At 57.3% G+C, this 26,672-nt stretch overlaps 2 protein-coding genes across 4 annotated transcripts; both read left to right on the top strand.

Moving 5' to 3' along the window:
* The first annotated feature begins 4 nt into the window (after positions 1-4).
* MLLT6 (MLLT6, PHD finger containing) lies at positions 5-21,550 on the top strand. 3 transcript variants are annotated; one of them, XM_054593722.1, is made up of 20 exons: positions 5-311; positions 1,515-1,594; positions 2,029-2,083; positions 2,375-2,484; positions 3,340-3,443; positions 3,698-3,791; positions 6,060-6,224; positions 6,904-7,002; positions 9,444-9,582; positions 10,071-10,685; positions 11,145-11,326; positions 11,556-11,664; positions 13,011-13,077; positions 13,280-13,425; positions 14,091-14,288; positions 14,375-14,463; positions 15,589-15,938; positions 16,362-16,452; positions 17,467-17,823; positions 18,426-21,550. In XM_054593722.1, the coding sequence occupies exons 1-20, from the start codon at positions 203-205 to the stop codon at positions 18,465-18,467; spliced, it is 3,201 nt and encodes a 1,066-aa protein (XP_054449697.1). In that variant the 5' UTR covers positions 5-202; the 3' UTR covers positions 18,468-21,550. The 3 variants fall into 3 exon arrangements, with proteins under 3 accessions (XP_054449697.1, XP_054449695.1, XP_054449698.1); XM_054593720.1 differs by having other exon boundaries at positions 9,444-9,663; XM_054593723.1 differs by lacking the exon at positions 15,589-15,938 and having other exon boundaries at positions 9,444-9,663.
* A 1,379-nt stretch (positions 21,551-22,929) lies between these two features.
* Positions 22,930-25,852, top strand: CISD3 (CDGSH iron sulfur domain 3). The gene is made up of 4 exons (XM_054593732.1): positions 22,930-23,041; positions 23,406-23,441; positions 23,973-24,092; positions 25,440-25,852. The coding sequence occupies exons 1-4, from the start codon at positions 23,003-23,005 to the stop codon at positions 25,617-25,619; spliced, it is 375 nt and encodes a 124-aa protein (XP_054449707.1). The 5' UTR covers positions 22,930-23,002; the 3' UTR covers positions 25,620-25,852.
* The last annotated feature ends 820 nt before the right edge of the window (positions 25,853-26,672 follow it).

Below are 26,672 nucleotides of genomic sequence, written 5' to 3'. Positions count from 1 at the left end.
GCCAGACCAAGCGAGCGAAGAGGAGGAGGAGGACGCCGAGGAGGAGGAAGGAGGAGGCAAAGAAAAGAAGCCGCGGCGGCGGCGGCGGAGGAGGAGGAGGGAGCGAGGAGGCGCGCGGCCCCCCGCTCCCTCCCTCCCCCCCTGACCCCCGACCCCCGCCGGCCGGCTACCCGCCCCAGCCCCGGAGGGAGCTCATGGGAGTATGAAGGAGATGGTAGGAGGCTGCTGCGTATGTTCGGACGAGAGGGGCTGGGCCGAGAACCCGCTGGTCTACTGTGATGGGCACGCGTGCAGCGTGGCTGTCCACCAAGGTACGGGGGTGGCCCGCGGGGGGCGGCGGGACCCCGGGGGCTGCGTGCGCAGGGCGCCCTCGGCCGCGCCCTCCAGAGACCTCCTGGGGCTCGGGCGCCCCTCCCCCACTCCACCTGAAGGGCTGGGAGGCGTCGGGGGCTCCCCCCGCCCTGTCCTGGAGGACCGGGTCAGGCATTGTTTTCTTGCCTATTGTTCCAGTCCCGCGCCCCCCACCCCAAGTTGAGGGAGTTTGGAGACAGTCTAGGGGGCAATGAGTACACTCTCCGAGCCCCGCACCGTCAGTGTCTCGGGGCTGTTGGGAGAATGTTTACCTTAGAGGTGTCCCCTCCTGCCCGGTTATTTTGGTCCCGGCCCCCAGAGGGAGAGGTCAAGGGGGAGTCATCCCCCCTCCCGCTTCCGGATACTGGGAGGAGCGTATTGGGAAGAGAGGAGAAGGGTCCCAGGGGAGAGGGGACTCCTAAAATCCTCCGAGAAAGAGCTGCGGGTAGGAGTGAGATTGTGCAGGGGGCCGGAATCGAAAAGAGGGAGGTTTGGAGTTTCCCCCAGCAGCACATGGTTCGGGAGTTAACTCCTTGAGGAATCTTGCCGAGGGTGCAGGCTGGCATCTCCCGCCTGCCTGGCACAGCCAGCTGCCCCCACCCCTTCCTGGGACAGCCCTTAATGCTGTCGCTGTCGGCTCTTCCCGCCACTCTCCTATAGGTTACCTGTCCTGCACCTGCCCTCAGCCTTAACTTTTGACCTGCCCTGTTATAGTTAGAGGCAGAAGATGAGGTCCCTGGGCCCCCAACTTTTCTGATTCTTCCCTTACTGGCCCTTTAAGAAATGCCCCCCCCCCAATAACAACAAAAAACGTGTTTGACTGTTGTAATGTCCCTCTAGTTTTCTGTACTCCGATCATCTGCGGCAGAAGCTGGGAAGCGGGTCCAGAAAGGGGACGGGGGAGGGTCTCCTAGAGTTTAAGGTCAAGGACTCAGACTTCCTGCCCCTGCTTGGAGTGCTTGGTTGTGTGGTTGAACGCTGGCGGGTGCGCTATTGGGCATTCTTCTTGGTCCTGCTGGTTAGTGAGTGAGCCCCCATACAGGGGAGCAGCCCCCTCTGCTGGAACTGGCTCTCATTCTTAAAAGTCACCCCGCTTCCCCACTGACCCTGGGAAAAGCCACTGTTGACAGATTTGCTCCCTGACTCTCCTCCCTCATCCCCAGCTTGCTATGGCATCGTCCAGGTGCCAACCGGACCCTGGTTCTGCCGGAAATGTGAATCTCAGGAGCGAGCAGCCAGGGTGGTGAGTTTAAGACTCCCCTCCCCTCTCCAGCGCATACACCTGAGCATCTCCCCTGGTTAAGCTAGAGGACTCTGAGCCTGATACTGGGGTGGGACTGTCACACAGGACTTCCTGTTTCCTGCACACTATCACCAACCCCATCTCACCCTCAGCTCTGCCCCACCTCAGGCAAGGGGCCTTTTATTTTTGTTTGCTTGTTTGAACTTTTCACGATGGAAAATTTCCAATGTGTATATAAGTAGAGGGAATACTCTAGGGAACCTTATGTTCCCATCACCCGTGTTCAACAATTACCAGCTCGTGGCCAATCCTGTTCCCTCTGTAGGCAGCTTATTTCCTCCTGGGGCCCTTGGAATGTGTTGGGGAGGGCAGATCAGATCCCCACCCCTTTTTGAAAAGGTTCCCCTCAATCCCTGTGCCCCTTGCATTGGCAGAGGTGTGAGCTGTGCCCACACAAAGACGGGGCATTGAAGAGGACTGACAATGGAGGTGAGGGGGGCCCTGAGCTCCAGACCTCGTCTGCTGAGGTCAGCAAGGTCCCCTGAGCAGGGTCTGGGAAGACAGGAGAGGGAGAGAGAGAGTGTGTGTGTGTGTGTGTGTGTGTGTGTGTGTGTTGGCCGGGGGTGGGGGGGGGGGGGGGGGGGCTTCATTCCGCTTTCCCAGCTGGCACTGGAATCTGATGGGAATGCCACGGAGGAGGGGACTCTCTGCTGTGTGGGGCTGGGAGGGTCAGGGTCTCCCGCCTGCCAGAGCACCTGAGGCCTTCCCTGCACCCCCCAGGTTGGGCGCATGTGGTCTGTGCCCTCTACATCCCTGAGGTGCAGTTTGCCAACGTGCTCACCATGGAGCCCATCGTGCTGCAGTATGTGCCTCATGATCGCTTCAACAAGGTCGGCGGCCCCTGCTGTGCCCTCCTACTAGTCCCCTGCCCAGCCGGGTCCCTCCACCTCGCTCTTCATCCAGTGTAATTTGATTCTATCCAACAGACACTTTCAGGGAACTCAGGAAGTGCGTAGGCACCTTTCACTGACAGACTCTCATGGTCTGGAATTAGTGCTGCCAGAGGGTAGACCTTAGCAAGCAGTTCATTCGTTCCTGCGCTAAACACATTTTACAGAGCGCCTACTGTGTGTCAAGCCTGGGGCAGGGTACCACCAGGCACGCAGTGGTCAGTATTGGTCAAGACAGATGTGCTTCCTGCCCCATGGAACTCACACTCTTGTGTGGGAAGACTGTAAATACCAATAAACAGGCAAATAAAGTAAATAATGTTTGTGGTAAGTGCTGTGAAGAAAACAAGGTACTGACATAAAGAACACCTCATGGGGGGCTTTCTTTAAATGAAGTGGTGAAGGAAAGAGACATTTAGGCTGAGACCCGGGGATGAGAAGGAGCCAGCCTCGAGGAGGGTGGGTTCCGGGCTCTAGCCAGAGGTGAGGACGAGCTCACCGGTGAGCAGGGCAGACGCAGTCCTTGGCCTTACGGGGCTCATCATCCAAGGACTGTGCTGTCCATCCTAGTAGCCATCCACCATATGTGGCTATGTAACTTAATTAAAATTCAATGCTATTGAAAATTTAGTTCCTCAGCCGCATTTCAAGTGCTCAGTAGCCCACGGGGTCTGTGGCTCCTGTGTTGGGCAGTGCAGTGTAGAGCATGAAGGTCCGTCGGATGGCACGGACCGAGGGCAATAAGGGGTCCCTTAGGTGGAAGGGAGGAGGGGACGATCGCACTGTGTCCTGCAGACGTGTTACATCTGCGAGGAGCAGGGCCGGGAGAGCAAGGCAGCCTCGGGAGCCTGCATGACTTGTAACCGCCACGGATGTCGACAAGCTTTCCACGTCACCTGGTGAGACCCCTGCCTGCCCCCACGCCTCCCGCTCCAGAGTTGTCTGGGATCCCAGGCCAGCTGTACCAGCCCCCTCTGAGGTTCGCCATGGATGGCAACCGAAGGCGCTCATCCCAACTGCTGTCCCTTCGGTTAAAAGAGCGCTTTCCTTGGATGGTCTTGGCTTTACCCCAGCGGGGGTCCAGGAGGGTGGAAGGGAGGTGGCTGGTCTGGTGTGTGGCCACTCCCTCCTCAGGCTGACCTCTCTTGGTTAGCGCCCAAATGGCAGGCCTGCTCTGCGAGGAAGAAGTGCTGGAGGTTGACAATGTCAAGTACTGCGGCTACTGCAAATACCACTTCAGCAAGATGGTGAGTCTCGTCTGCCAGGACGTGAATCGGTTAGTCAGGCATGGTGTAGAGGGTGTGGGCTCTGGGCCGGGCTGGTGCCGAGTGCCAAGAAGACAGGGATGGAAGGAACCCAGTCCCTGCCCTTGAGGAGCTCTTCACTGGATGAAGAACAAATTCAAGTATAGCCTGAGGACTGAGAATCAGAGTTAAAGCACACAGTGCACCCCAGGAGACGGAGCTCACACCCTGCCTATCAGTCTGAGAGGCTTCAAGGAAGAGGTAGCACAGAAGCTGGTGGAGGCGGGAACAGTGAAAGCCGACCTGTGATGGTGGGCATGGGGTTACTGTGTCCCGGCCTCTGCACTTAAGTTCTTTACCTGTATCATTTTTTATGATCCTCCCCAAAACCCTAAGAACTAGATGTACTCTATTTTCCCATTTTACAGATGAGTAAGCTGAGACCCACCAAGGTATGTAACTTTCTGGAGTTCAGAACAGGCAGTTTGAAAGCTCCCCAGGAGTCTGCCAAGCAAAGACAGAGAAAGGAACCCCAGGTAGAGGGGCTGGGATGGGCTGAGCCCCGAGAGGAGAAAGGGAGTTTTGAGAGCAGCAGGGCAGTGTGTTTTGTGGGGATGAGGCGGAAGATGAGGCAGAGAAGCTTGGGCAGGGCCAGAGCTGGGCTTCCTTCTGCCCAGGCTTCACAGAGCCAAGGAGAGCCTGGAGAAAGGGTACTAGCTCATATTGGTGGAAAGACCTGCATGTTCCAGAAGCTGGGTGTCCTGGAGAGGCAGGCTGCAGCCTGACAGGGATTGCAGCGTGGACCTCACCCCCAGGCCACGGGCTTGTAAGGCTGCTTGTAAGCGGGAGGGTAACATGATCAGATTTGTTTTTTAGGGAAGATTACCCTGGCAGGCACTGGGAAGCTGGATCCAAAGCACCGAGGCTGGCGACTGGGAGACAGCTGCAGGGGGGTGGGGGGAGGGCGGGGGGATGGAGGGGTGAAGCCGGACTCTAGGACGTTGCTAGGGAGGCTTGCCCTATGTGTGGGGGTAGCTGAGAAGGAGTAGTTGAGGATAGTATATAGGATCCAGGGTCTCAGCGCTGGGAGGATAAGGCTTGCGCCCCTGGGGGTGCTGTGAACAGGGGTGCGGCAGGCTTGTGTACGGTTAGCATCTGTCCTGGTCTACCCTAGACAGTCCCAGTTTGTGCCTGTTGTCCTGGTGTAATTATTAATAGTTCCCCTTTCATTTTCAACTGTGTCCTGATTTGGATCTTAAGTAATATGGTCACTTTGGCTTCAGGGTTTGATGACGACTTCGGACGAAGTAGGGAGCTCGCTTTGTTTATAGGAGGTGCCGCGTGGAAATGTGTAGGTTTGGTGGCTGTCAGACCCCCTGGCCAGGGTGATAGTGCCAGTCTCAGGTGTCTCAGGCTGGGGCTAGAATCCCCGGCTGCCGACCAGGGTAGGATGGGTCGGCATGTGAAGGGAACTGCGAATGCGGGAGTCTTAGGACCTTGGTGCGATTAGGAGCAGTGCCCAGGGGCGCAATGGGTTCAGACGGGGTCTGCAAGCAGCCCTTGGCTTTGGCATTGGGGAGGCGGTGGGCGACCTTAGAGGGAGCAGCTGCAAATAGGGGATAGGTGACGCCATCGGACTGGGCGGTGGGGAGCCTGTTAGTGGTGAAGGGAAGGATGGAGCAGGCCGTGGTTGGGAGGAGAGGCCGCAGGAGGGCCATGTGGGTCTTGGCTGTGGGTGTGTACTTCCCCTGCTTCAGGGCAGCGGTCCTTTGGGGCAGAAGGGACCACTGTTTGGTGGGGGCAGGGGACAGGAGCGAGGGAGAAGGGCCGATGGCCAGGGGAGGCGCCTGGAGGAGAGGATGGAGTGTGGAGTGCAGAGGAGCAGGGGCTCCCAGCAGGGCCCCGCACGTCCTCTGCCCCAGGAAGGGAAGTGGAAGTGGGCCGCGGGTCAGGCCGTCTGAGAGGGACCGAGAGGACACTGCGGAAAGAGGTGGGTGAAGAGCAAGGGTCTAGGCCCCAGGCCTGCCTCCAGCGTGCCTTGCTGTCGCCAGAACACCCTGGGCGCTTCCTGGTCTCAATTGCCAAATGCATGCACTGGACCAGCTGAGGGAAGCTAAGGGAGTGCCCTTCTGTAGAGCAGAGCATTCTTAAGAACACAAGGTCCTCTTAGTGACAGGCAGGACTGGGACAGGCCCCCAGGATCACTTGACCATCAAGAACTGTTTTCTAAGCTAATGAGAGAATTGGTACCCCTCTTAATTCTCTCCCCAGAAAACTTCCCGGCACAGCAGTGGGGGAGGTGGCGGAGCAGGAGGAGGAGGCAGTGGCACAGCGGGAGGTGGCAGTGGCTTCGTCACCGGCCGGAGAAGCCGGTCAGCGTCACCATCCGCCCAGCAAGAGAAGCACCCCTCCCACCACGAAAGGGGACAGAAGAAGGTAAAAATCTCCCTCTCACTGTCCTGCCCACACTCACAAACTCCTACTGTTTTCAAGATGCCACCACAAGGTGTCCCCAAGGCCTTGGGGCCTGCCCGCTTCCTTCCTCTGAGGCCACTGAGGGCTGGGAGGGGGCCAAGGAAGGGGCCCATGAGGACCACAGAGGGTGAGGTGAGGGCCTGGCTTCGCTGGGGCTCCTTGTGTTTGCATTGCTCTTCCAGTGACCTCCCCATGACATGAGTGTCCCCAGAGCCCCCAACACGTGGCCCTGCGCATCTCCACAGTCTAGCCTTATGTCAGCCCAGTTCATAAGTATATGCGCCTACCGTCCCCTCATGCCTCATGGCACAGGATGCTGGCTTCCGTCCCTCTGCGCAGCTCCGAGTCCCCGGTGGACGCCCTTGCAGGCGCCCACCTGTATGCTCACCTGTGTGGTGCTCTGTGTCACCGGTGCGATGATGGGACAGGTGGTGTTTGGCAGGCAGAGAGGACAAGGGGCTGTTGGCTCTCAGAGGAACCTGCCTGAGCCACTCCTGTCCAGCAGTCTGCCAGTCCCTCCACAGGGGGAGGTGACGCCCGCAGAGCCCATCTCTGAGAGGGGTCCCCTTCCCACGTGCACATGTCATCTTTACCCCAAATGCCCCCCGACACCAGTATCTGGTCATCTGTCCTTCCCCAGAGTCGAAAGGACAAGGAACGCCTTAAACAGAAGCACAAGAAGCGGCCTGAGTCACCCCCCAGCATCCTCAGCCCACCTGTGGTCCCCAGCGCTGACAAGGTACTGCCGCCCGTGCCTAGGAGGGGCGGCCACAGCGGCGGGAGGGAGGCGAGGTGTGAGGGGTCAGGGTGAGCCGGACCGGGCACCCCCACAGCTTGAGGTTAGTGTGCCCCTCCCCATCTCAACCCCCTCTACTCCTCAGCCCCAACAGTCACTTAACCGACCAGGAGGGCAGGGGTGGGGTGGGGGTTACCACCCTGCCTGCTGGCTGCCAGATGTTCACATCTGCCTCTGTCCAGACACAGAGCCCCAGCCCTGGGCTCTTGTCTGCGGGTCAGTACGCAGGCCGGTGCTCCAAGCTCTGGGGCCCGTTCCCCAGAGATAGGCAGAGAGGACCACTTCTCCCTCACCCTTTTCGCCTCTCCCCACGTCAGGGAAACACCCATAGCCTGTGACCTAACCAAACCCTACTCTACGCATGTTGGAGGGACCGAAAGCGTATACGCCCATGGCAGGCCCCTGACGACACCGTGAACCCCCCCCCCCCCCCCCGTCCCACCTTCCCAGGAGGGACAGGGTATGTCAGGCCTGTCTCCAGAAATGGGCAACATCTGGACAAGCAAATGGCAGGCCAGGGAGCCGCTAATCCAAGCCAGAGCGGTCCTCTCTGCCCCTCCTTCCAGCCTGCCCTCCCCAGGGAAGGTGAAAGGGCCGAGAAACTGCTTCCTCCTGTCCCCGTTGTGGCTCCATTCACCTCCACTGCCTAAGGAGATTGGCAGAGCCCTGGGCATCTTAGCAGAAGGCTCAGGTATCAGGTTTCCAGGGGGATGTTGCTGTGGTAACTGCCCCAGTAACCCTCTCCCTGTCCTGCTTCCCAGGACTCACCTGGAAAAGCTCGTCATCTCTGCCCTTTGACCTTTCCCTGGGGCCTGCAGACAGGTGAAAAGGAAGGGCCAGAGACCTGGGAGTTCCCCCAGGGACTGGGTATTCTCTTGGACATGTTGGAGCATTCTGCCCATCCCCCTTCCCCCGCCCCAGCACTTTAGCCACCCCTCCCCCAGCCCCTCTCCCTTGCTCTCAGAACCACATCTGGCTCCCTTCAGAACTCCAGCTGTTGAAAAGAACAAAGAGGAAGAGGAGACAAGGGCTCCCCCCAGGGAGGGCAGTGCAGGGTGGCTCTCTTCCCTCATTCCTCCTCTCTTTGGCATTTGTTGGTTTAGCAAATGTTTACAGAATACCTGCTCTCCACCAGGAGGAAAGGCACATCCCTGCAGTAATATGAAGCTCTAATTCAGTCGCCACATGCCAGCCTGTCTTCTAGAAAAGGGGGACCTAAGGGGTGTGTAGGGATTAGTTTATTTAATCCTCAAAACAGTCCAATGAAGTAGGTATTTTATTAACTCCATTTAATAAATGAAGAAACTGAGGTACAGAGAAATTAAGTAATTTGCCTCAAAGTGCACAGCTAGTAAGTGGTGGAGTCAAGATTTGAACTCATGCTGTCTGATCTGAAGGCCTGGACTCTTAACTACTACGGACGCTGTCTTTGCAGTGTATTAAAAGCAGCCACAGCCATCAGAACCGTCATTGTTCACCCTGCACTATGTATTTGGCATTATGCTCCTCCTGGCCCTCCAAATAGAACTAGCTCTGTAAGGACACTGAAGCTCAGCGAGGCTGCGAGACCCTGCAGCGCAAACATGGCAGTAAATGGCACAGCCTGCCAGAGCCCATCCTCCTCCAGCCCCTGCCTTGCCACCCCGGAGAGATTACTGGGGACCCCAGATGTGGGAACAGTCCATTGCAGTGTAGTGTGGCAATTATGGACATGGCGGATGTGCATACACAGTGCCTGGAAATAAGAGCACAGAGTGACTTGTTCCATCCCAGGTGTCCAGGTGGCTTCATGAAAGAGGGGACTGCTGAGCTAGATTTTGAAGGATGAGAAGTTTTCCAGGAAGCTAAGAATAGGCTCTCCTCGCAGAGGGCTAGGCACTGCAAGCTCAGGCTGTCTAGGAAGGGCACAGGGCGGCCAGGGGACAGGGCATCAGCCAGGTGGCTGAAGCTTGGTGTGAGCAGGGAGGGAGTGGCGGTGACCAGAGAGCCCAAGGGCCCAGCCAGGGCAGCCCTCTCTCCTGCCCACACCACTTCCCAGCACTAGCCCAGTCCTCTGGGGCCTCCCTAGGTACTTCTGAAATGAATGAGTGGACATCAGTACAGACTCGAGGACTGTTTCCGTCTCTCCCTTACCTGAGGTGAAGGACAGGTGGCTTCCTGGGTTCAGGTCGCTCACCACCTCTCCCATCCAGAAGTTCCACAGCTGCTTCCCCGCCTCCCAGGTCTCGGGGCTCTCACCACCGTTTCCCTCCCCAAAACCCCTCCCTGAAGCTAATCCTGGACTCCCCGCAGAGCCCTGTGTCCTGTGCGCTCCTGCTCCAAGTCAGGGTAAACCCAGGCCCAGACAGCTGGTCTCAAGCCTTCCTCTCTACCCGCTCCTTCAGGTCTCCTCCTCAGCGTCCTCTTCCTCCCACCATGAGGCCAGCACTCAGGAGACCTCTGAGAGCAACAGGGACACAAAGGGGAAAAAGTCTTCCAGCCATAGCCTGAGTCACAAGGGGAAGAAGCTGAGCAGTGGGAAAGGTGTGAGCAGTTTCACCTCCACCTCCTCCTCCTCTTCCTCCTCCTCTTCTTCCTCCTCTGGGGGGCCCTTCCAGCCTGCAGGTGAGTGTGGGCAGGTGAGCCTCCTGGAGGAGGCTGGGAATGGGACAGCCTCTGTCCCTGAACTTTTCTAGCAGGGCCTTTGCATATTGGTCTGCATCTCATTTGCTTTTTAAATTGGTTCAGGATAAAGATGGGGGATCCCCACCAAGTTACACTTCTCCAGACCCTCCCCTCAGCCCTTCCTTTTTGAGCTAGAACTCTCCTCCCTCTTTTCCCAAGAGGGGAAGCTTGGGGAGGGAGGGTTCATTCATCCCAAGACACGAAGACAGTGGCAGAGCTGGGAAAGGAAAGCAGGCCTCCCCAGCCCCTGACCGGGGCGTCTCCCACTCGTGCACACTGTGAGGGGCGGGGGGTTGGAGAGCGAGGGGCCAGGGGTCCAGCTGTAACTCAGTTTTCCCTCTGTGCAGTTTCATCCCTGCAGAGCTCCCCTGACTTCTCTGCCTTCCCCAAGCTGGAGCAGCCCGAGGAGGACAAGTACTCGAAGCCCACAGCCCCCACCCCTTCGGCTCCCCCCTCTCCCTCAGCTCCTGAGCCCCCCAAGGCTGACCTCTTTGAGCAGAAGGTGGTCTTCTCTGGCTTTGGGCCCATCATGCGCTTCTCCACCACCACCTCCAGCTCAGGCCGGGCCCGGGCCCCATCCCCTGGGGACTATAAGTCTCCCCACGGCTCAGGGTCTGGGACCTCAGCAGGCACCCACAAGCGGATGCCCACCCTGAGCGCTGCCCCTGCGCCTGCTGAGGAGACCCCTGAGACAGGCCTGAAGGAGAAGAAGCACAAAGCCAGCAAGAGGAGCCGACATGGGCCAGGCCGTCCCAAGGGAAGCCGGACAGAGGAGGGCGTTGGGGCTCCAGCGGCCCCCTCCCTGCCTGGCGCCCAGCTGGCTGGCTTTACTGCCACTGCTGCCTCACCCTTCTCAGGAGGTTCCCTGGTCAGCTCCGGCCTGGGTGGTCTGGCCTCCCGCACCTTTGGGCCTTCTGGGAGCCTACCCAGCCTGAGCCTGGAGTCCCCCCTGCTAGGGGCAGGTTAGTGACCCTTTGGGATGAAGGGCATCTGAGGGCCCAGCCAGTCTAGTGATGGGACAGAGGCTTAAACGGGTAGTTAGAAGGAAATGTGATAGAAACTACGCCAAAGGACAGAGATAAAGGATGGAAGCGACAGCCACGTCTAAGACACTCGCCCATACCCACCCTCTACACGATTGTAGTAGGAGGGGTTGAGTTAGATCGTCTGTAGGCCAAGACATTTTGATTGGGTTATTAGAAGAGGGGAATTCCCCAGGCCCAGGCAAGGCAGTCTAATGAGGCAGGTCGAGCAGATATCACTCAGGCAAGAAATGGCGCCTTTTGGTCAGGAAGGTTGGACTGGTTGTGGCCAGGTCCGGGGGAGCGTTCTCCTCGGGGAGCAGCTCCCCAGCCGCCTGGCTGGAGGGGCCGAGGGGAGGGGGTGCCCGCATGCTGCCCTCTGTGTCCCTGTGCCTGTAGGCATCTACACCAGTAATAAGGACCCCATCTCCCACGGTGGAGGAATGCTGCGCGCTGTCTGCAGCACCCCCCTGTCTTCCAGCCTGCTGGGGCCCCCGGGGACCTCTGCCCTGCCCCGGCTCAGCCGCTCCCCGTTCACCAGCACCCTCCCCTCCTCTTCCGCTTCTATCTCCACCACTCAGGTGAGGACTTACTCCTGGGCATTTCTAACCCTGGGCAGGTGGGGGACAGGCTGCCAAAGACCCCAGCCCCCTGTGGGAACTTCAGATACTGGGCTTGGTTACCAGAACATCTCCCTCTCTCTGGTCCTCTCTCCTCCCCAGCACTCCTGATCCCCTCCACCCGGTAAACACAGTTGTGCCCTAGATCCAAGAATAACCACCAGGCTGGACTCTACCTCCTTTCCCTCAGGTGTTTTCTCTGGCTGGCTCTACCTTTAGCCTCCCTTCTGCCCACATCTTTGGAACCCCTATGGGTGTCGTTAACCCCCTCCTTACCCAAGCTGAGAGCAGCCACACAGGTATGTGAGTCTCTGACCCTGTTCCCCTTTTTCCCCAAAGGCCTGAGGGGCACCCATCACTTGCATGTCACCCCCCAAAAAAGAATAGGAGGGCTTTCGGCTGCCCCCTCCCTCTGGCTGTTGCTCCTTATACGAAACAGAATCTTAGGCACAACAAACCAGGGTCCACTTTGACGGGAAAACTGCTGAGGGGTTGGAGTAGTACTGCTCCACCTCACGGAAGGAGAAAGGCTGAGAGATTAACACTCAGGGCAGTTGAATCAGGGAAAAGCAGAGGCAGAACTGAAGTTCTGGTCCCCCCCCCAACCCCAGTTCTCTAATCGCAGCAGGATGGCTCCCGGCTGCCCTCAGCGAGTCATTGGGGTGAGGGGTACAGAGCTGTGCAACCTGCTCTGGGGTATGTGGGAGTTAAAGGGGCAGGTCACATGCACCTTGCCCTCTTCCTGGGGAGTCAGCCTAGCCCCAGAGAGCTGACTGGTGCAGAAACACCATGGGCAAGCTAGGAGGTGGGGCCTACCACCCAGCCACCGGTGCAGGTAGACCTTTAAGAGACTGAGTCCAATTCAAAATTAAAGACCCAACAAGTAGGGTGACTTTTACCCCAACCCAAATCAAAAATCTGTGGTCCAGCCAAGCGTTCTTGCCAGTTAATTTGTAAGTTTATGAATATAAAACATCATGCAAAACATAATACCTACAACTAATTAAGGACTTGCTGAATGCAGCTTAATATTTCACATTTATTTATTTTAAAAAGTGTTATTTAAGAAAGGGGACAAGGGAGGGAGAAAGGGGGAGAGAAACATCGATGTGGGACAGATACATGGATCTGTTGCCTCATACACCCCCAACTGGGGACCTGGCCTGCAACCCAGGCATGAATCGAACAAGTGACCTTTTGGCTCACAGGCTGGCACGCAGTCCACTGAGCCACACCAGCCAGGGCTGTTGCCTTATTTTAATCGTAATCACTTCAGAGGTTAGTTTCAAGCTCAAATTAGCAGAGCAAGTATCGGGTCCAGGTTCAACCCAGGACTGTCTAGACCCCAAATTTTTACAGCATTAAGCTTCCAGGAAAGAAATTGGGTGGTGGATCTGAAAGTAGCCAGGCAGCAGGAGTCTTTCTGCTTAAAAGGAAGAGACCAGATCCCCAGCTTTACCTCCCAAGGGGCCGGTTTCCATTCCAGGGCTCCCAGCGCCTTGTGAGCTAGAACTGCTAATCTGGGTGGGGAGGTCCGGGAAAGGGGTCTGCGGCAAGGTTCCAGGTCCCACGCCCACTTCCCGGGGCGGGGACCTTGAGGTTGGCTGGCACCTTTCCTCCCCTGATCCCTGCCCCTCCTTCCAAGAGCCAGACCTGGAGGACTGCAGTTTCCGGTGTCGGGGGACCTCCCCCCAGGAGAGCCTGTCTTCCATGTGAGGGAGCCGCGGCTTGATGGGGACGCGTCTGGGAGTGGGGGCTGGAGGGACACCCTGAGAGGAGGGGGCCGAGAAGCGGGCACCGGGAGAGGATCGTCCGGAAGGGGATGACTGGAACTCCTACGGAGGGAGGGGAGGGAGGGAGAGACCGGCGCTGCCATGAGGTAAGCCTGAGCCGGGTGTACCCTTCTGATCCCAGGTCCCCCATCAGCAGCCTCCCCGCACTCTTCGATCAGACAGCGTCGGCGCCCTGTGTGGGCGGCCAGTTAGACCCAACGGCCCCCGGGACAACCAACATGGAGCAGCTGCTGGAAAAGCAGGGTGATGGCGAGGCCGGCGTCAACAGTGAGAAGGGGTGGCTCAGAGCTGAGAGACCTGCCCTAGGACCCCCAGACTTGGTCACCCTTCTCCCTGAAGTCCCCAAATATCTTAAAGTTACCCGTCTTGGCCCAGCTCCAGTCTTAACTCTCGCCAACCTCAGTCTCCCCTTTAACCCTTGCTAGACCCTGTTCCTGACACCCCCCACCCCCCGCCAGGAGTGTCCAACCTGTGGCCCATGGGCTGCATGCAACCCAGGATGGCTGTGAATGCGACCTAACACAAAATCATAAGTTGACTTAAAACATGAGAATTTTTTTTTGTGGTTACATGTTACAATGTACCTAATGAGTGGCCAGCAGACGCGAAAATGTTGGACACCCCTGCTGGGCCAACCTCAGGGGCTTCTGGCCCATGCCTCGCTAAGCCTGACCTTCCGTTCTCCGGTTCCCTCCCAATCACAAAGCCTCAAACAGAACCTCAGACCCTACCCCTTGTCCTCACACCTCTCGCTCCCCAGGTCCTGCCTCTGAGCTCACCCCTGCTGCCTATGGCTTCCTTTTTGAGGTCTCTGGGATTTTGCCTGCCAGGCCCCGACCTTTCTTCCCCCACCCTCAGTCCTCTGACCCCTCCCCACGCCCACCGCGGCCTCTGCAAGCGTGGAGCTCAGGTTCTTTTCGCCCTCTCTGCAGTCGTGGAGATGCTGAAGGCACTGCATGCGCTGCAGAAGGAAAATCAGCGACTTCAGGAGCAGATCCTGAGCCTGACGGCCAAGAAGGAGCGGCTGCAGATTCTCAACGTGCAGCTCTCTGTGCCCTTCCCCGCCCTGCCTGCCGTCCTGCCTGCCGCCAATGGCCCTGTCCCTGGGCCCTATGGCCTGCCTCCCCAAGGTAAAGGGGGCCGCCCAAGCCGGGAGTAGGGGCTCTGCCGAGCAGCAGGAACTAGCCCCTACGTCAGCCCTGATCCCTTCCCTCAGCCGGCAGCAGCGATTCCTTGAGCACCAGCAAGAGCCCTCCAGGGAAGAACAGTCTCGGCCTGGACAACTCGCTGTCCACGTCTTCCGAGGTGGGCACTGCGGGCAGGGGCACCAGGGAAGGGCAGAAGAGGGAGGTGCAAGGGCCTCCTGGTCCATCCTCCACCCTGCAGCTATTGAAGGCTGGACCATGAAGTGATTGGTTGAGCAATGAGTTGGCTGATCAGTTCATTCCTTCCGTTAGATAGGTAATAATTATGAGGTGTCTACTTAGTGCCAGGCACTGGCAAAGCAATCAATTGAGCAAAACGGTCGCAGTCCTGTTCCTGAAGATAGGCTAAATCCAAGAAAACAACAGTTGGGAAGAGGGAAAAGTACTAAGATGAAAATAATTTGAAGGCTGTGAGGAAGAATGAGGATTGGGATTCTTCTGTAGATATGAGGGTTAGGGAAGGCCTCTTTGAGACATATTTGTGAAGAGTTTGTTACAGTGTGTCACAGAAAAGAATTCCTGTGTCATTGGAGCTGGCTGGGGTAGCAGTTACTGCTGTTGTGTTGTGGTCATTGAAATCAAGCAAACTAGTTTCTTGTTCTCTCGGCCACTTACTGTGACTTGGGCAATGATCACCATCCTAATAACTAATGTTAATTAACATATTGCACACTTGCCCTTTGTCACGTCCTGTGCTGAGACTGTTAAAGCACTGGTTTGTTTAGCCTTCACTATGGAGTAGGTACTACTCTTACCCCCGTGTTACAAGTGGGTAGACTGAGGCAGAGAAGCTACCCAAGCCATTGAATTGTGGTCACAGGGTTTGAACCTGAGCCTTTCACTCTAGCCATCTGCCGAGTTCCTTAGCTTGTCTAAGACTCAGTGGGGCACCTATAAAATAGGAATAATGAGACAGCGCAGGCCAAGCGCCGAACCCGTTCCGGTGTCCTGGGTGCTCACTACCATCACTGGGGTTGAGTATTAAACAAAGATGGCGAGGGGTGCTGGGCCCCCAGGAAGTTGTCTGTAAACATAATTTATGAAGATATTCAGGATTCTTAGCCGTAATCCCCGGGCGTTGCGTTTTCCTCAGGGGTGGCTCTGCCTGGGGGTGAGGTGGGGTGGCTGTGCTCTGTGAGAATGCTGGTGGGTGCTGGGCCGGGGGCCAGAAAGGTCATGCTGGCCCCCTGCCCCTCTGACCCCTCCCTTCCCCCTCCCTCCCCAGGACCCACACTCAGGCTGCCCCAGCCGCAGCAGCTCGTCGCTGTCCTTCCACAGCACGCCCCCACCGCTGCCCCTGCTCCAGCAGAGCCCTGCCACTCTGCCCCTGGCCCTGCCTGGGGCCCCTGCCCCACTCCCGCCCCAGCCACAGAACGGGCTGGGCCGGGCACCGGGGGCAGCGGGGCTGGGGGCTATGCCCATGGCTGAGGGGCTGTTGGGGGGGCTGGCGGGCAGCGGGGCCCTGCCCCTCAATGGGCTCCTGGGAGGGTTGAATGGGGCTGCTGCCCCCAACCCTGCAGGCTTGAGCCAGGCTGGTGGGGCCCCCACGCTGCAGCTGCCAGGTTGTCTCAACAGGTGAGGGAGAGCTCAGCCTGGGGAATGGAACGGGGAGGCTGGCTCTGGGAGGGACTCCCCGCAAACACCCACGACCCCAAAAGGGAAGAAATGTCCTCCACTCACAGGATTTAGAATCTAGTCAGCTCTTGGCCCTAGGTAATCCCTAGATGTTAGATGCGAGTGCCTCTGCGTGGCAACTCTCTAGGTCAAAGCCGTCTGTTTGTTTTGTTGTGCCCCAGTGTAGGCTTTCCTTCTGGGCAAGTTCTTCCTCCTAACTTACCTCCCGCTGTACTCTGAGCTCAGTGTGTTTCTCTTTAGTTCTCTGAAATCACATATCCCTGCCTCTCTCCACCTGGGTATGAGGGAGTTCGGGAACCTGGGGCGGGGGGGCAGTGTTTCCCTGTCCCTTCCCATGGTCTGTGTTTTGTCCCCCTGCCTCAGCCTAACGGAGCAGCAGAGACACCTCCTGCAGCAACAAGAGCAGCAGCTCCAGCAGCTCCAGCAGCTCCTTGCCTCCCCACAGCTGACCCCGGTAATGCCCTCCCTTCCGAGGCCACCCCACCCCCAGCGCCGCCAGAAGGCCAGAAGGGCCCGCCTCAGAGGGCCTGGGCCAGCCTGGGAAGGGATGGCAGCCCCAGGCCGGGCTGACATCGCACCCGTGGGACTGGAGCATCCCGGTGGGGCAAAGGGGATAAGCGTTGCCTTCAGGGCCTTCTAGGCATTGGGAAAGGGATGTGGTCGTGTCCCTGATCACTTGCTAGTCCTCAGTTATTGAACATTCCCGATCCCAGCCTTAAGGATCTTTGGGGGTGGGTGGCAAGGGGACTTCCAAGTCTGTGCGGAGAGATAGTCGAGCAGGTAACACCCTCAACCAGAGCAGCCCCTTGCGGATCTGCCTTATATGCTGGGCTCTGCTAAGAGTTCCTTTGGAGAAAAGGAGTTGTGCCTTTCAAAAGGAAGGAGTTGAAAATATATTTTTTAAAAATCATTTTCACACAAAGAAATGTTAGAAAGAGACAAGAAACCAATTCAGTGGGTCATCTGTAGGGGCCGGTTAGGACCTGGGGCAGGAGCAAGCTTTCCTAAGGTGAACTTTGATGTATTGTTTTGGTTTTCAGACCATTTGAAAATGCTTTGCCTACTCAAAAGCAAAAAAATAAATTAATCTTAAGTGAAGAAAAGAACAAAAGAAGAAGGGGAGTTGAAAACTACTGACCTAGTTTAGTATTTCTCAAGTTGGGGGTCTTACCACCCCCCGGGAGCATTTGTCGTTGTCATAGCAACTGAGGAACTGACTTAGGGAGCGGGGTGGAACCAGAGATATTAAATACCCTGTGGTTGGCCAGTGTCGCCCCACTTGACAGACACCGATAGTACGCAGCCACGTTCATGTGCAGATGGGGAGACCGAGGCTCAGAGTGGGCAGTAAGAGAAAAGAGAACCTTCACTATCTCCTGCTTCCGCTGTGATGGGAGGGGGCCTGGGCTGAGCAGGGTGAGCTGGCCTTGGGGACCACTGGCCAATGAGCATTCTGGCCTCCTTGCAGGAACACCAGACCGTTGTCTACCAAATGATCCAGCAGATCCAGCAGAAGCGGGAGCTGCAGCGGCTGCAGATGGCGGGGGGCTCCCAGCTGCCCATGGCCAGCCTGCTAGCAGGGAGCTCCACCCCGCTGCTGTCCGCTGGCACTCCTGGCCTGCTGCCCACAGCGTCTGCCCCACCCCTGCTGCCCGCAGGAGCCCTGGTGGCTCCCTCCCTCGGCAACAACACAAGTCTCATGGCCGCAGCAGCTGCGGCCGCAGCAGTGGCCGCAGCAGGCGGCCCTCCAGTCCTGACTGCTCAGACCAACCCCTTCCTCAGCCTGTCCGGGGCGGACAGCAGTGGCAGTGGCCCCAAAGGCGGGGTGAGTAAGGGGTCCGGGGCTGTCCTGTCTTCCTACTCTGGGAGGGGCAGAGGTGGAACATCGGAAGGTGTATCGTCGGATGAGATGCATCATCATCGGGAGGAAGAAGGTGGCACGTAGATCAGCAAAGCACCTTGCTCCAGACCCAGGGTCTCTGCTAGCGCAGGGGTACCCCTCCTGCAGATCCAAAAAAGATGCACTCTGAGCATGGACTAATAGTAAAAGGACCAATTAGAAAACAGCATTCCTCTTGAAAGACCAATTAGAAAAGGCCATTTCTCTCTGATTGGGCCAGTTAGAAAAAGATGCTCTGGGTGGGCCATTTCCAGAAAGGTCCTCCCTTCCTCCTCTGAGGGCATACAGGGCACAGGGTGCTGGCTTTGGCTGGTGCGTGTCCACTTAGCCAGGCACCCCATGCAGGGCAATGCACATACACAACACATTGTTGGCTGGTATGCGCCCACTGGAGCCCAGGCCCAGGCGCTTCAGCGGGCTCCCTCACTGCACCCTGCAAAAGCTCTCCTGCCCCAAGGAGCTGTTCTCAACTGGGTGTTAGGACCAGACACCTCCCAAAGCCCCAGCCTCCCTTCCTCTCTTTCCAGACCGCTGACAAAGGAGCCTCAGCCAACCAGGAAAAAGGCTAAATCTACCCACACCCCTCCTGACCCCTAAAGTGAGGGGGCAGTCCTGGTCTGAGGGGACCCTAGCCTGGAGCAGGCGCCTGCACCCAGACACTGGAGAGTCCTGGCCCAGAGCACGTGCTGAGACCTGGGGAGTGTGGGGTGCGCCTGGTCCTGAGGACTGAGACCGAGAGGGGAGCTCCCTCCATCCGCCCCCGTACCCTTCTGCGCACAGCCGTTGTGAGGAACGCAGAGGGAGGACAGGCTCCAAGCCCACCTCCTGTCCGCAGATGTGTCGAGATCCCCTAGAGAGCGTAGTGGGCCGTGGCGTAAGTGGGGGGTTGGCTGGACCCACCACGTAAAATGGATCAGCACTTGAGTGGGAGAAGCGGAGCACAGGCCCTGGGCCTGCCCCCGTGCAGAAATCTGTTATGGAGGAAGAGGTGGCCCTACTGTACCTGCAGTTTCTTCCCAACTTGGGCAGATGGCAGGAGGGATCCCTCGGACTGTTTCTCACCAGTCCCCTTCCCCCCGACAAGGGTCACAAGCTGAGCTTGTCAAAGCCCATAGACTAGGGGCTGAGGGAGGGGCGGGATGGCCTCAAACTCAGTCCGCGCCCCCCCACCTCTGGGGGGAGCCCAGTGATGGATTGGGGGAGGGCAGGGAGGGAGAGGCCCAGCCCCTGGGTGCCCTGCCCCTTTTTGCACTATTGGATTTAGGAGTGCCGACGGTGGGGAGAGGGAGCTAGCTGCCTGACTCAGAGAGCTTGTGTGTGTGTGTGTGTGTGTGTGTGTGTGTGTGTGTGTGTGTGTCTGTCTGTCTGTCTGTCTGTCTCCCCACCCGCCTGGGGCAGCCAAGGGCAGGGATAGGAGCAGCGCTCAGAGGGTGGTCTCCCAGCTCTTGTTTGCACCCTCCCCACCTCACCAACTTTGGTCCCTTTACGGGGCATGGATGGTTAACGAAAACCAGAACAGTACTCCAGTATTGGAGAGTAACTGGGGGCTGAGGGCTTTGAATCAGGGTAATAGCCTGCCTTCCCCTCCCCAGACCCCATGTGGCCTCAGTGCCCCCTCGGAGTTCCTCCCCCCGCCCCGCCCCTGCTGATCATTGGTCCTGCTTCCCTGGCACAAGGGGAGCCCCAGGGATTGGGGTACAGGGCAAGGGAGGGTGAAGTCACTTCCCATAGGGAAGGCCTCCCTCACAGAATTAGACTGCCTGCCTCCCACACCTTTCCCCCCGGCAACCAGGGGAGACTTAAGCTTAAGCTGACCTAACAACTGTCCCTTCACGCACCAGCTATTCCCCCGGGATATAGTGGGCAACGCTTAAATTCTCACCTTAAAAAGTCCCCACCTGCCCAGAGCCTTTGGTGGCAAAGGCCGAGGCGCCAGCGGGACAGCAGGTGAAGGGCGGGCTGGAGCCCATGTCTGTCCAGTTGCTGGGGGGCTGGCGCCAGGAGAAGGCCTTCCCGGCTTCCTGATGCTCGTGTCTCGTCGGTCTCTCTGCATGTGTGGGTGTGTGTGTGTGTGTGTGTGTGTGTGTGTGTGTGTGTGTCTGTTTGGGTTTTGTTATTGTTGAGTTTTTTTTTTTAAATAAAGAAAAGAAGATGTGTATATTTTTGGCAATGACAGAAACGTAGTGCAGATATATTTTTGCCTGTGCTGCTCAACTGGTTTTTTTCTGATAACTGAAAATAATATTAATATTACTGTTGATAAGACTTTGTAAGATGTTAGGGAACTGATAATAGGGGGGTGGGAATCCTTCAGAGGCAATTTCTTAGGCACTTGCAAGGGCTTGGGGGGAGGGGGGAGGCAGTTGTGATGACCTCAAAAATACTCACTTTTTATTAATGCTAAATATCAGTTAGAAAGAAATGATAGAATTCAGCATTTTATTAATCTTCATCTATTAAGCTATCTAACTCCCTGCCCCCAAATCACTGAAAAAAAGTAATAACCTTCAGAGATTCTTCGAAGAGTTGTTCATTCACACCCATGCCCTTGCCCAAGACCGACCCACTTAGAGCTGAAGTCAGCCTTGGGCGAGGGAGGGAAACCCACCCAGGGCTGCTGCGGCAGAGAGCGAGAGGTCCAAATGATTTAGTGCACTGGAAACAAGACCTCCTCCTCCCTCCCAGCACCCGAAAGCCTGGGGTTCTCATCTCCAAGAGTCTGTATTTTCCAGTTTTCCCCAGGCTGGGTGCAGCAGCAGGTAGTCAGGTTAGGTTTGAAGATGGTACCTAGGCTAGGTATGGGTTCGTGCTCTCTCGATTTGGGATGGGGGTGGGACAGGACAGAGGTAGTACATGTTCATCTTTTAGGGAGCTTCATAATAAGAAAGGTCTGGAGGTCTTCAGGAAGGAGCAGGGTCGCAGTGTCGGGGAGATGGCTATACTGACCTACCCCTCCTCTCCCGGGCTCTGTCCCCCTTTCCAGGACAAATTTGGATGGGGAGTGGGAAGGGATGCAGATGTGTAGATCTCTCTGTCTAGGGGAGGGGAAGGATGTGGTTTGCAGGGCGGAAGTGAAGTTTGAAAATGCATGAGTGGAGCTTCGTGTGCCATCACACTCAGCTTGGAAACGTGAGTGGGGTGTGTGTGCAGAGCCACTGTCTGGCCTTGAGGTCACAACTGGTGCATGAGTGTCAGAGCTGGAAGGGACCTGTCTTTAGGGATCATTTGAGCCAGCTCCTCACTTCAAAGGTGATACCTTCAAACTGAGGAGGGACGGGGGTTCAGGAAGAGGCAGCACCAGCCCTCAGGACCCTGGCCTTCTGGTCCTCTGTCCTCCCCCTCCACTGCGTGACCTCGATGTGGATGTGGCTGTCCTTGTGTATGTGATGTGTGGCGTGAGTGCAGGGGTGTGCCCCGGGGGGGAGGGTATCGAGCACTGACTGTCTCAGCTCAGAGCTGATGGATCCTCTCCATAGACAATGACACTTTAAAGGATGCTTTTTAAAAGTTTTTCCTGTGTGTGAGTTTTTCCCTCGGGCTCCTGGGTCTCCCGCTGCCTCCAGGTGCCCTTACCTTGAAGCTGTTGAGCACCCCTGCCATTCCTGCTCTGAGTCCTAGGGAAGTGTCCTAGAGGGGGCCTAGACGAACGAGGGGAGCGGGGAGCGAGCCAGAGGCCAGCCCCGAGAGAGGGTCGAACGAGGGGAGCGAGCCAGAGGCCAGCCCCGAGAGAGGGTCGCTTCACACTTCCCTTTCCCAAACTGGAAATGCAGACAAGTTTTCAAAGGCACAATCTCCCCCGCTGCCAGCTTCCAGCATCTTCCCTGGTGTGTGGTAGGCCAGAGTTAGGGGTAGGCAGCTTACTCCCAATTCTCCTGTATCCCAGCTTATTTTCCTGGGGAGAGGTGTCTGGGGGGATTACAGTCATTTCAATTGGGAATTTGATGGCAGGTGGGGCCCAGTAACCTGGTTCCCTCTAGTTACATCAATCAGAAAAAACCACCTAGCTCCTGACCCTTCTGACTTGATCTACTGAAAAGTTGGGGACCGAGGGATGCCTTCGTTGCCCTTTGTTTGCTTCCTCCAGCCCAACCTGGGACTTAGGTGGAAGGACTGGAGACCCAGGCCTTGACCCTTTCTATCCCAGCCTGTCTCAATGTCGCAGACCCTTCCTAGGGGAGCAGGGAGGGGATGCCATGGTTTGCAAACCCAGGGCTCCTTTATCATTCTTTCTAAAACCTCCTTTATATCCTCAGCCCAAAAGTCAATGCCCGCCCCACCCCCACCCCCACCCACCTCTAAGCCTGGAATTGTGCATAACCCGGATCTTGTATCTTTGTATAACGGATGTTATTTGTACGAAGGGCAGTTCGTAAACAGCACTTGTTCTTTTAATAAAAGAATGTTTTACAAAAAAGAAAAATCCAAAGAGACCCTGCTTTGTTTGGCTTTATTGAAGGGAAAGGGAGGTGGCCTGCCAACTGTGGGAGCCGTGGCGGGGGCTGGGGGTGGGACGGTCTATCACATTTCTTACAGCACTCAGAACAGTTCGCCAGAATGCACAACATACCCCGGCTGCACACTGAACGCTACCTGTGCCCCACCCGCAAGGGTGTGACGTGGAGCCAGGCTGGCGGGAATCAGTTAAAAAAAAATAACAACAACAAGCTCCCTAGGTGATAAGATGTACCTGCCCTGCACTTCTGGCCACACTGTCTTAGACTCGGCAGGAGAAAACGGCTCCCCGAGGGTACCGGCTCACAAGGGCGCTGGGGGTGCGGCCCGGGACCGCACGCGAAAGGTGACGGACGCTCTGCGGATCACCCCGCACACTTGCGGGAACCAAAGGGGACGCCGGGAGGGCCCAGTCCACACCCCGCAAGAGGCAGGAGGAGGCTGCGGGGCTGGTACTCGGCTTGGCTTCCGGCGGTTGGGGTAGAACCCAACTGCGTAGGCCTGCGGCCCCCACCCGCACGGAACCCCGTGGCGTCTTCCGGCCGAGGCGGGGCTGGACCAGTCCGGAGGCGGAGGAAAGCGGGAAGGTGACCCGGCTGCGGGGCGGAGCCGGCATTGCGTGGCGCGGCGTGCCGTGGCGGCCCGGGCCAGCATGGGTGGCGTGGGCGTGCTCCTGCGTCCAGTGGCCTGGGTGAGCATCCCCCGCTGCGGTGCAGCGCGGCCAAGCCCCTCCTCCTCTCGCCCAGTCGCCCCCACCAGCCCAGCCCAGCCCAGCCCCGCCCGCTTGCCCCCCTGCCGAGCGTCTGCCTCCTGTCCCCGCGTCGGCCGCCTAGTGCTTCACAGCCTTCCCTGAGTTCCTGCTGCAGGGCAGCACCTCCCCAGCGACTTTCCTTCCTGTGTTGTGATCCCATTTTCTTACCCGCTCATTTTTCCTACACCCCTAAGCGGCTGTCTCTTCCCTCCCAGATGACTTCCCTCTCGAAGTTCTCCGCATTCCATTGACTTTATTTTTCTGTTTCCACACCACTGCCTGGTGATAACTGCGTACCTCGCAGAAGCTGAACCAGAGGCGCGACATCTCCTCTTGGCTAGTAAGTACCTCCACTTCCCTCTCTTCTCTGCCCTAGTTCCCCAGGCCCAGAGACCAGGGAACGGAACCAGAAAGGGTCAGCCCTGCCTCCAGGGCTCCAGCCTGCGAATGCCTTGCCACCTCCCAGCGGCTTTGGGGAGGTGGACTGCACCAGAGGGCATGGGGCAGGAAGCCAGGCTCCTGTGCTGGGAAGTGGTGCCTGATAAATCAAGCCTCAGGTCGAGTTGGCCTGCTTAGGCTGGAGGGTCCTGGCGTCCCCTCCCCAGCACGTGGGTGGAACCAGGGTTCCTAGAGAAGGCATCTAGGCCCCAAAACCTGAGTACCTGCATGGCCTTGAAGTCCTTCCCTCTCTGAAGCTCAGGGTACTTAATGGTGTCCTGGGGAAAATGTCCTTGCTAAGTTTCATCAGATCAGCCTCCGGCAGAGAAAGCCTGCCACAAGCCCGGGCCAGCGGGAAACCGGACAAGACCACAGGCAGAAAATGCTTCCAGGACTTGGGCTGACCCCATGCCCTTCATCTTTCCTGCTACAGGCCAAATGGTTCCCGAAAGTCCCAGCCAAGTCCGTGGTGGCCCTGAAAACACCCATCAAGGTGGAACTAGTGGCAGGGAAAACCTACAGGTGGTGTGTGTGTGGCCGCAGCAAGAAGCAGGTGAGAGACCCTTACCCCTTCTCATTGACATATGACACCCCTGGTTGGGGAAAGTGGGGTGTCTCCTGGGAGCTCCTTCTCAAGAAAAAAATACTCAGGCCAGCATCACCTGGAGTTTGAGCTCTGTTCTCTGCATCTACCCTTCGAGATGAGCCCAGAGAGACAGAGACTCAGTCACAGAGCCAGGCAGGTGGAACCCAGGGCTGTGGACTTTGCTTCTGGTGCTCCCTCCTTCTCAGAGGCTCCTTCCAGGTTCACACTATGCGTGATAGGCTTGCCTGTCTCTCCCTCTCCCTTTGCTCCTTTCAAGAAGTACCTGCGCCAAAGGGTCCCAGCTCTGGGAAGACTCTGCCCGGCTCTGCTGCCCCCAAGTGCCCCTTCCCAGTGTCTTCCCCTGAAAACCCTCCCCTTTCTGCTGATGTGACTTCCCTGGTTGCCTGCCACAGCCTGCTGTCTCCTCAGCCTGGCCACCTGCTCCCAGCTCACTCTCCCGTGTGCCCCAGGAGCCTTTCATCCAGCAGGAAACTGCTCCATGCTCTTAGCCTCCGGGGCCCCAGCTAAGCTCTGAACTTTGCCTTCAAGCAGTGTGGTGTGGTGTCAGTAGCAGCTGCAGGTACTCCTGAGGGTGGAGCAGTAAGGGATGCTGGCGGAGTGCGGCCATGCCGCTGCCTCATGCCCTCTGGGACCCGCGGCTGGCTTTTATTGGCATATTTTCCTCCTCTCTCCTCCTATCCCATTCTGACCCCCAGGTCAAAAGGCCCTCTCATAGCAAGTCACAGCACCTCCGTGGGCCTCGGTTTCCATGAGCCAGTCTCTGCTTGAGCACCTCCTGGGATGGATGGGGAGTGTATGCTGGCACCAGATGATGGCCAGTTCGCTGAGGGATATCCCCTTCCTCCAACACTTGCCTCCTATAATATGCCCGGTTGTTTCTTGGAGCTAGAAAATTGATACCCCAGTCTTATAGCCCTGAGGTTCATGCAGGCTCTCTCCAACCCTTTCTACCCAAGAATATGGGGGAAAGAAATGAATTTCATGAATTTACAGCCATTTAAAAAGAAAAAATAAACCTGTCTGTGTAAACCATGCTGATAACTAAGACCCTAATTTCACCTTGAAAATGCTTTGTGTCCTGGAGACTAAGGCTGTAATGACTCACTGAACACTTACTGTATGCAAAGTGCATAATAAATGGTCATTATTTCCTTGGGACAACTCATGTCATTACCCTCACATTGCAGATGAGAGGTCAACTAATGTCACTCAGGGGCCCGAGTCCTAACCACTGTGCACTGCCCAGCCCCATCAGGTGGGGCCAGGTCTCTTAACTTCTCTCTCCTTCACCAGCCCTTCTGTGACGGCTCCCACTTCTTCCAACGAACTGGCCTTTCCCCACTCAAGTTCAAAGCCCAGGAGACCCGAACAGTGGCCCTATGTGCCTGCAAGGCCACTCAGAAGCCTCCATACTGCGATGGCACCCACAGGAATGAGAGGGTGCAGAAGGCAGAAGTGGGCTCTCCACTCTGAGCAGGTGGCTGCTGCTCAGCCCCAGGCCTCTCTGACAGGTGTCGCCTTTGTGGGGAAGGAAGGTGAGTGCCAAGCTCAAGAAAGGATCATCCACGGATCGTACCCACAGCTGGCTTATAAAGGACTTGCCTCCCATTAACCCTGAGGTCTCTAATCCGGTGCCTCTGGCCAACAGTCCCTGCTTTAACACCTGCTGCCGGTGAAGATGGCATTAAACAGGCCTGCTGTCCAGAGTCGTGTTCTTGTGGTCACTGGTGTGAGGCACAGAGCCTACCTCTGCTCCGGATCCTAACCTGGTCTGGGGACATGACTGGCCACAGGGTGGAGGCAGTCCAGGTTTATGCCATATGGGGTCCCCCAAGGCAAGCTGAGCCCAGAGACAAGAGGCATGAAGAGGAGGCCAAGGACCCACCCATCCTTTCCCTGTTCCCTCTGCCCCAAAGAACTAGAGGCTCTGGAGAGTATGCAGCATTTATTACAAAGCCAGGAGATACAAATGTCCCAGGGTCCGGGGGGAGGGGGTACAGTCATAGCACCTCAGACACAGGACAAGGTACAAACACAAACGAACCCATTAGGGGGACCCAACGCCAAACACCTAGGTTGTGACAGTCGCACCTCCTCCCCTCCTCCCCCATCTGATCTATGTACATTGAAGAACAGGGTGGGCAGGGGTCTGCTGGGGCCTCCCCCTCAGGGGGCGCCCCACCGACCTCTCAGGATGGAGTCGAGGGCAGGGCTCCCAAGTGTGTCTGCTTGTGCTTTCAGATGCCCCTGAGGCTCTTTCCTGACTGGGGGGGTGGGGGGTGGCGTGGAGAGGGGACTGGAGGGCCGTGTGCCCTTGGCAAAATTTGGGGTCTGTGCTTGTCTGAGGTTAAGCCCACTCCCCCTCACCACTCCAGGTCCCCACGTGAGACTTACCACCAGGTTTGCTGGTGAGGGTTCCCTGGGTGGGGACGGGTACAAGGGGGTGAAGCAGTTCACAATGCTAAAGCCACAGTGGAATTTCAAGGGCTCAGGCCTCCCACGGCCCAAATCTTCTCTTCCACAGAA

The sequence above is a fragment of the Pteronotus mesoamericanus genome, unplaced genomic scaffold (genome assembly GCF_021234165.1).
Source record: "Pteronotus mesoamericanus isolate MK-2021 breed Mesoamerican mustached bat unplaced genomic scaffold, CSHL_Meso_final scaffold_476, whole genome shotgun sequence".
NCBI lineage: Eukaryota > Metazoa > Chordata > Mammalia > Chiroptera > Mormoopidae > Pteronotus > Pteronotus mesoamericanus.
The sequence above is the reverse complement of the archived record's forward strand: the minus strand, read 5'-3'. Positions and strand labels throughout refer to the sequence as shown.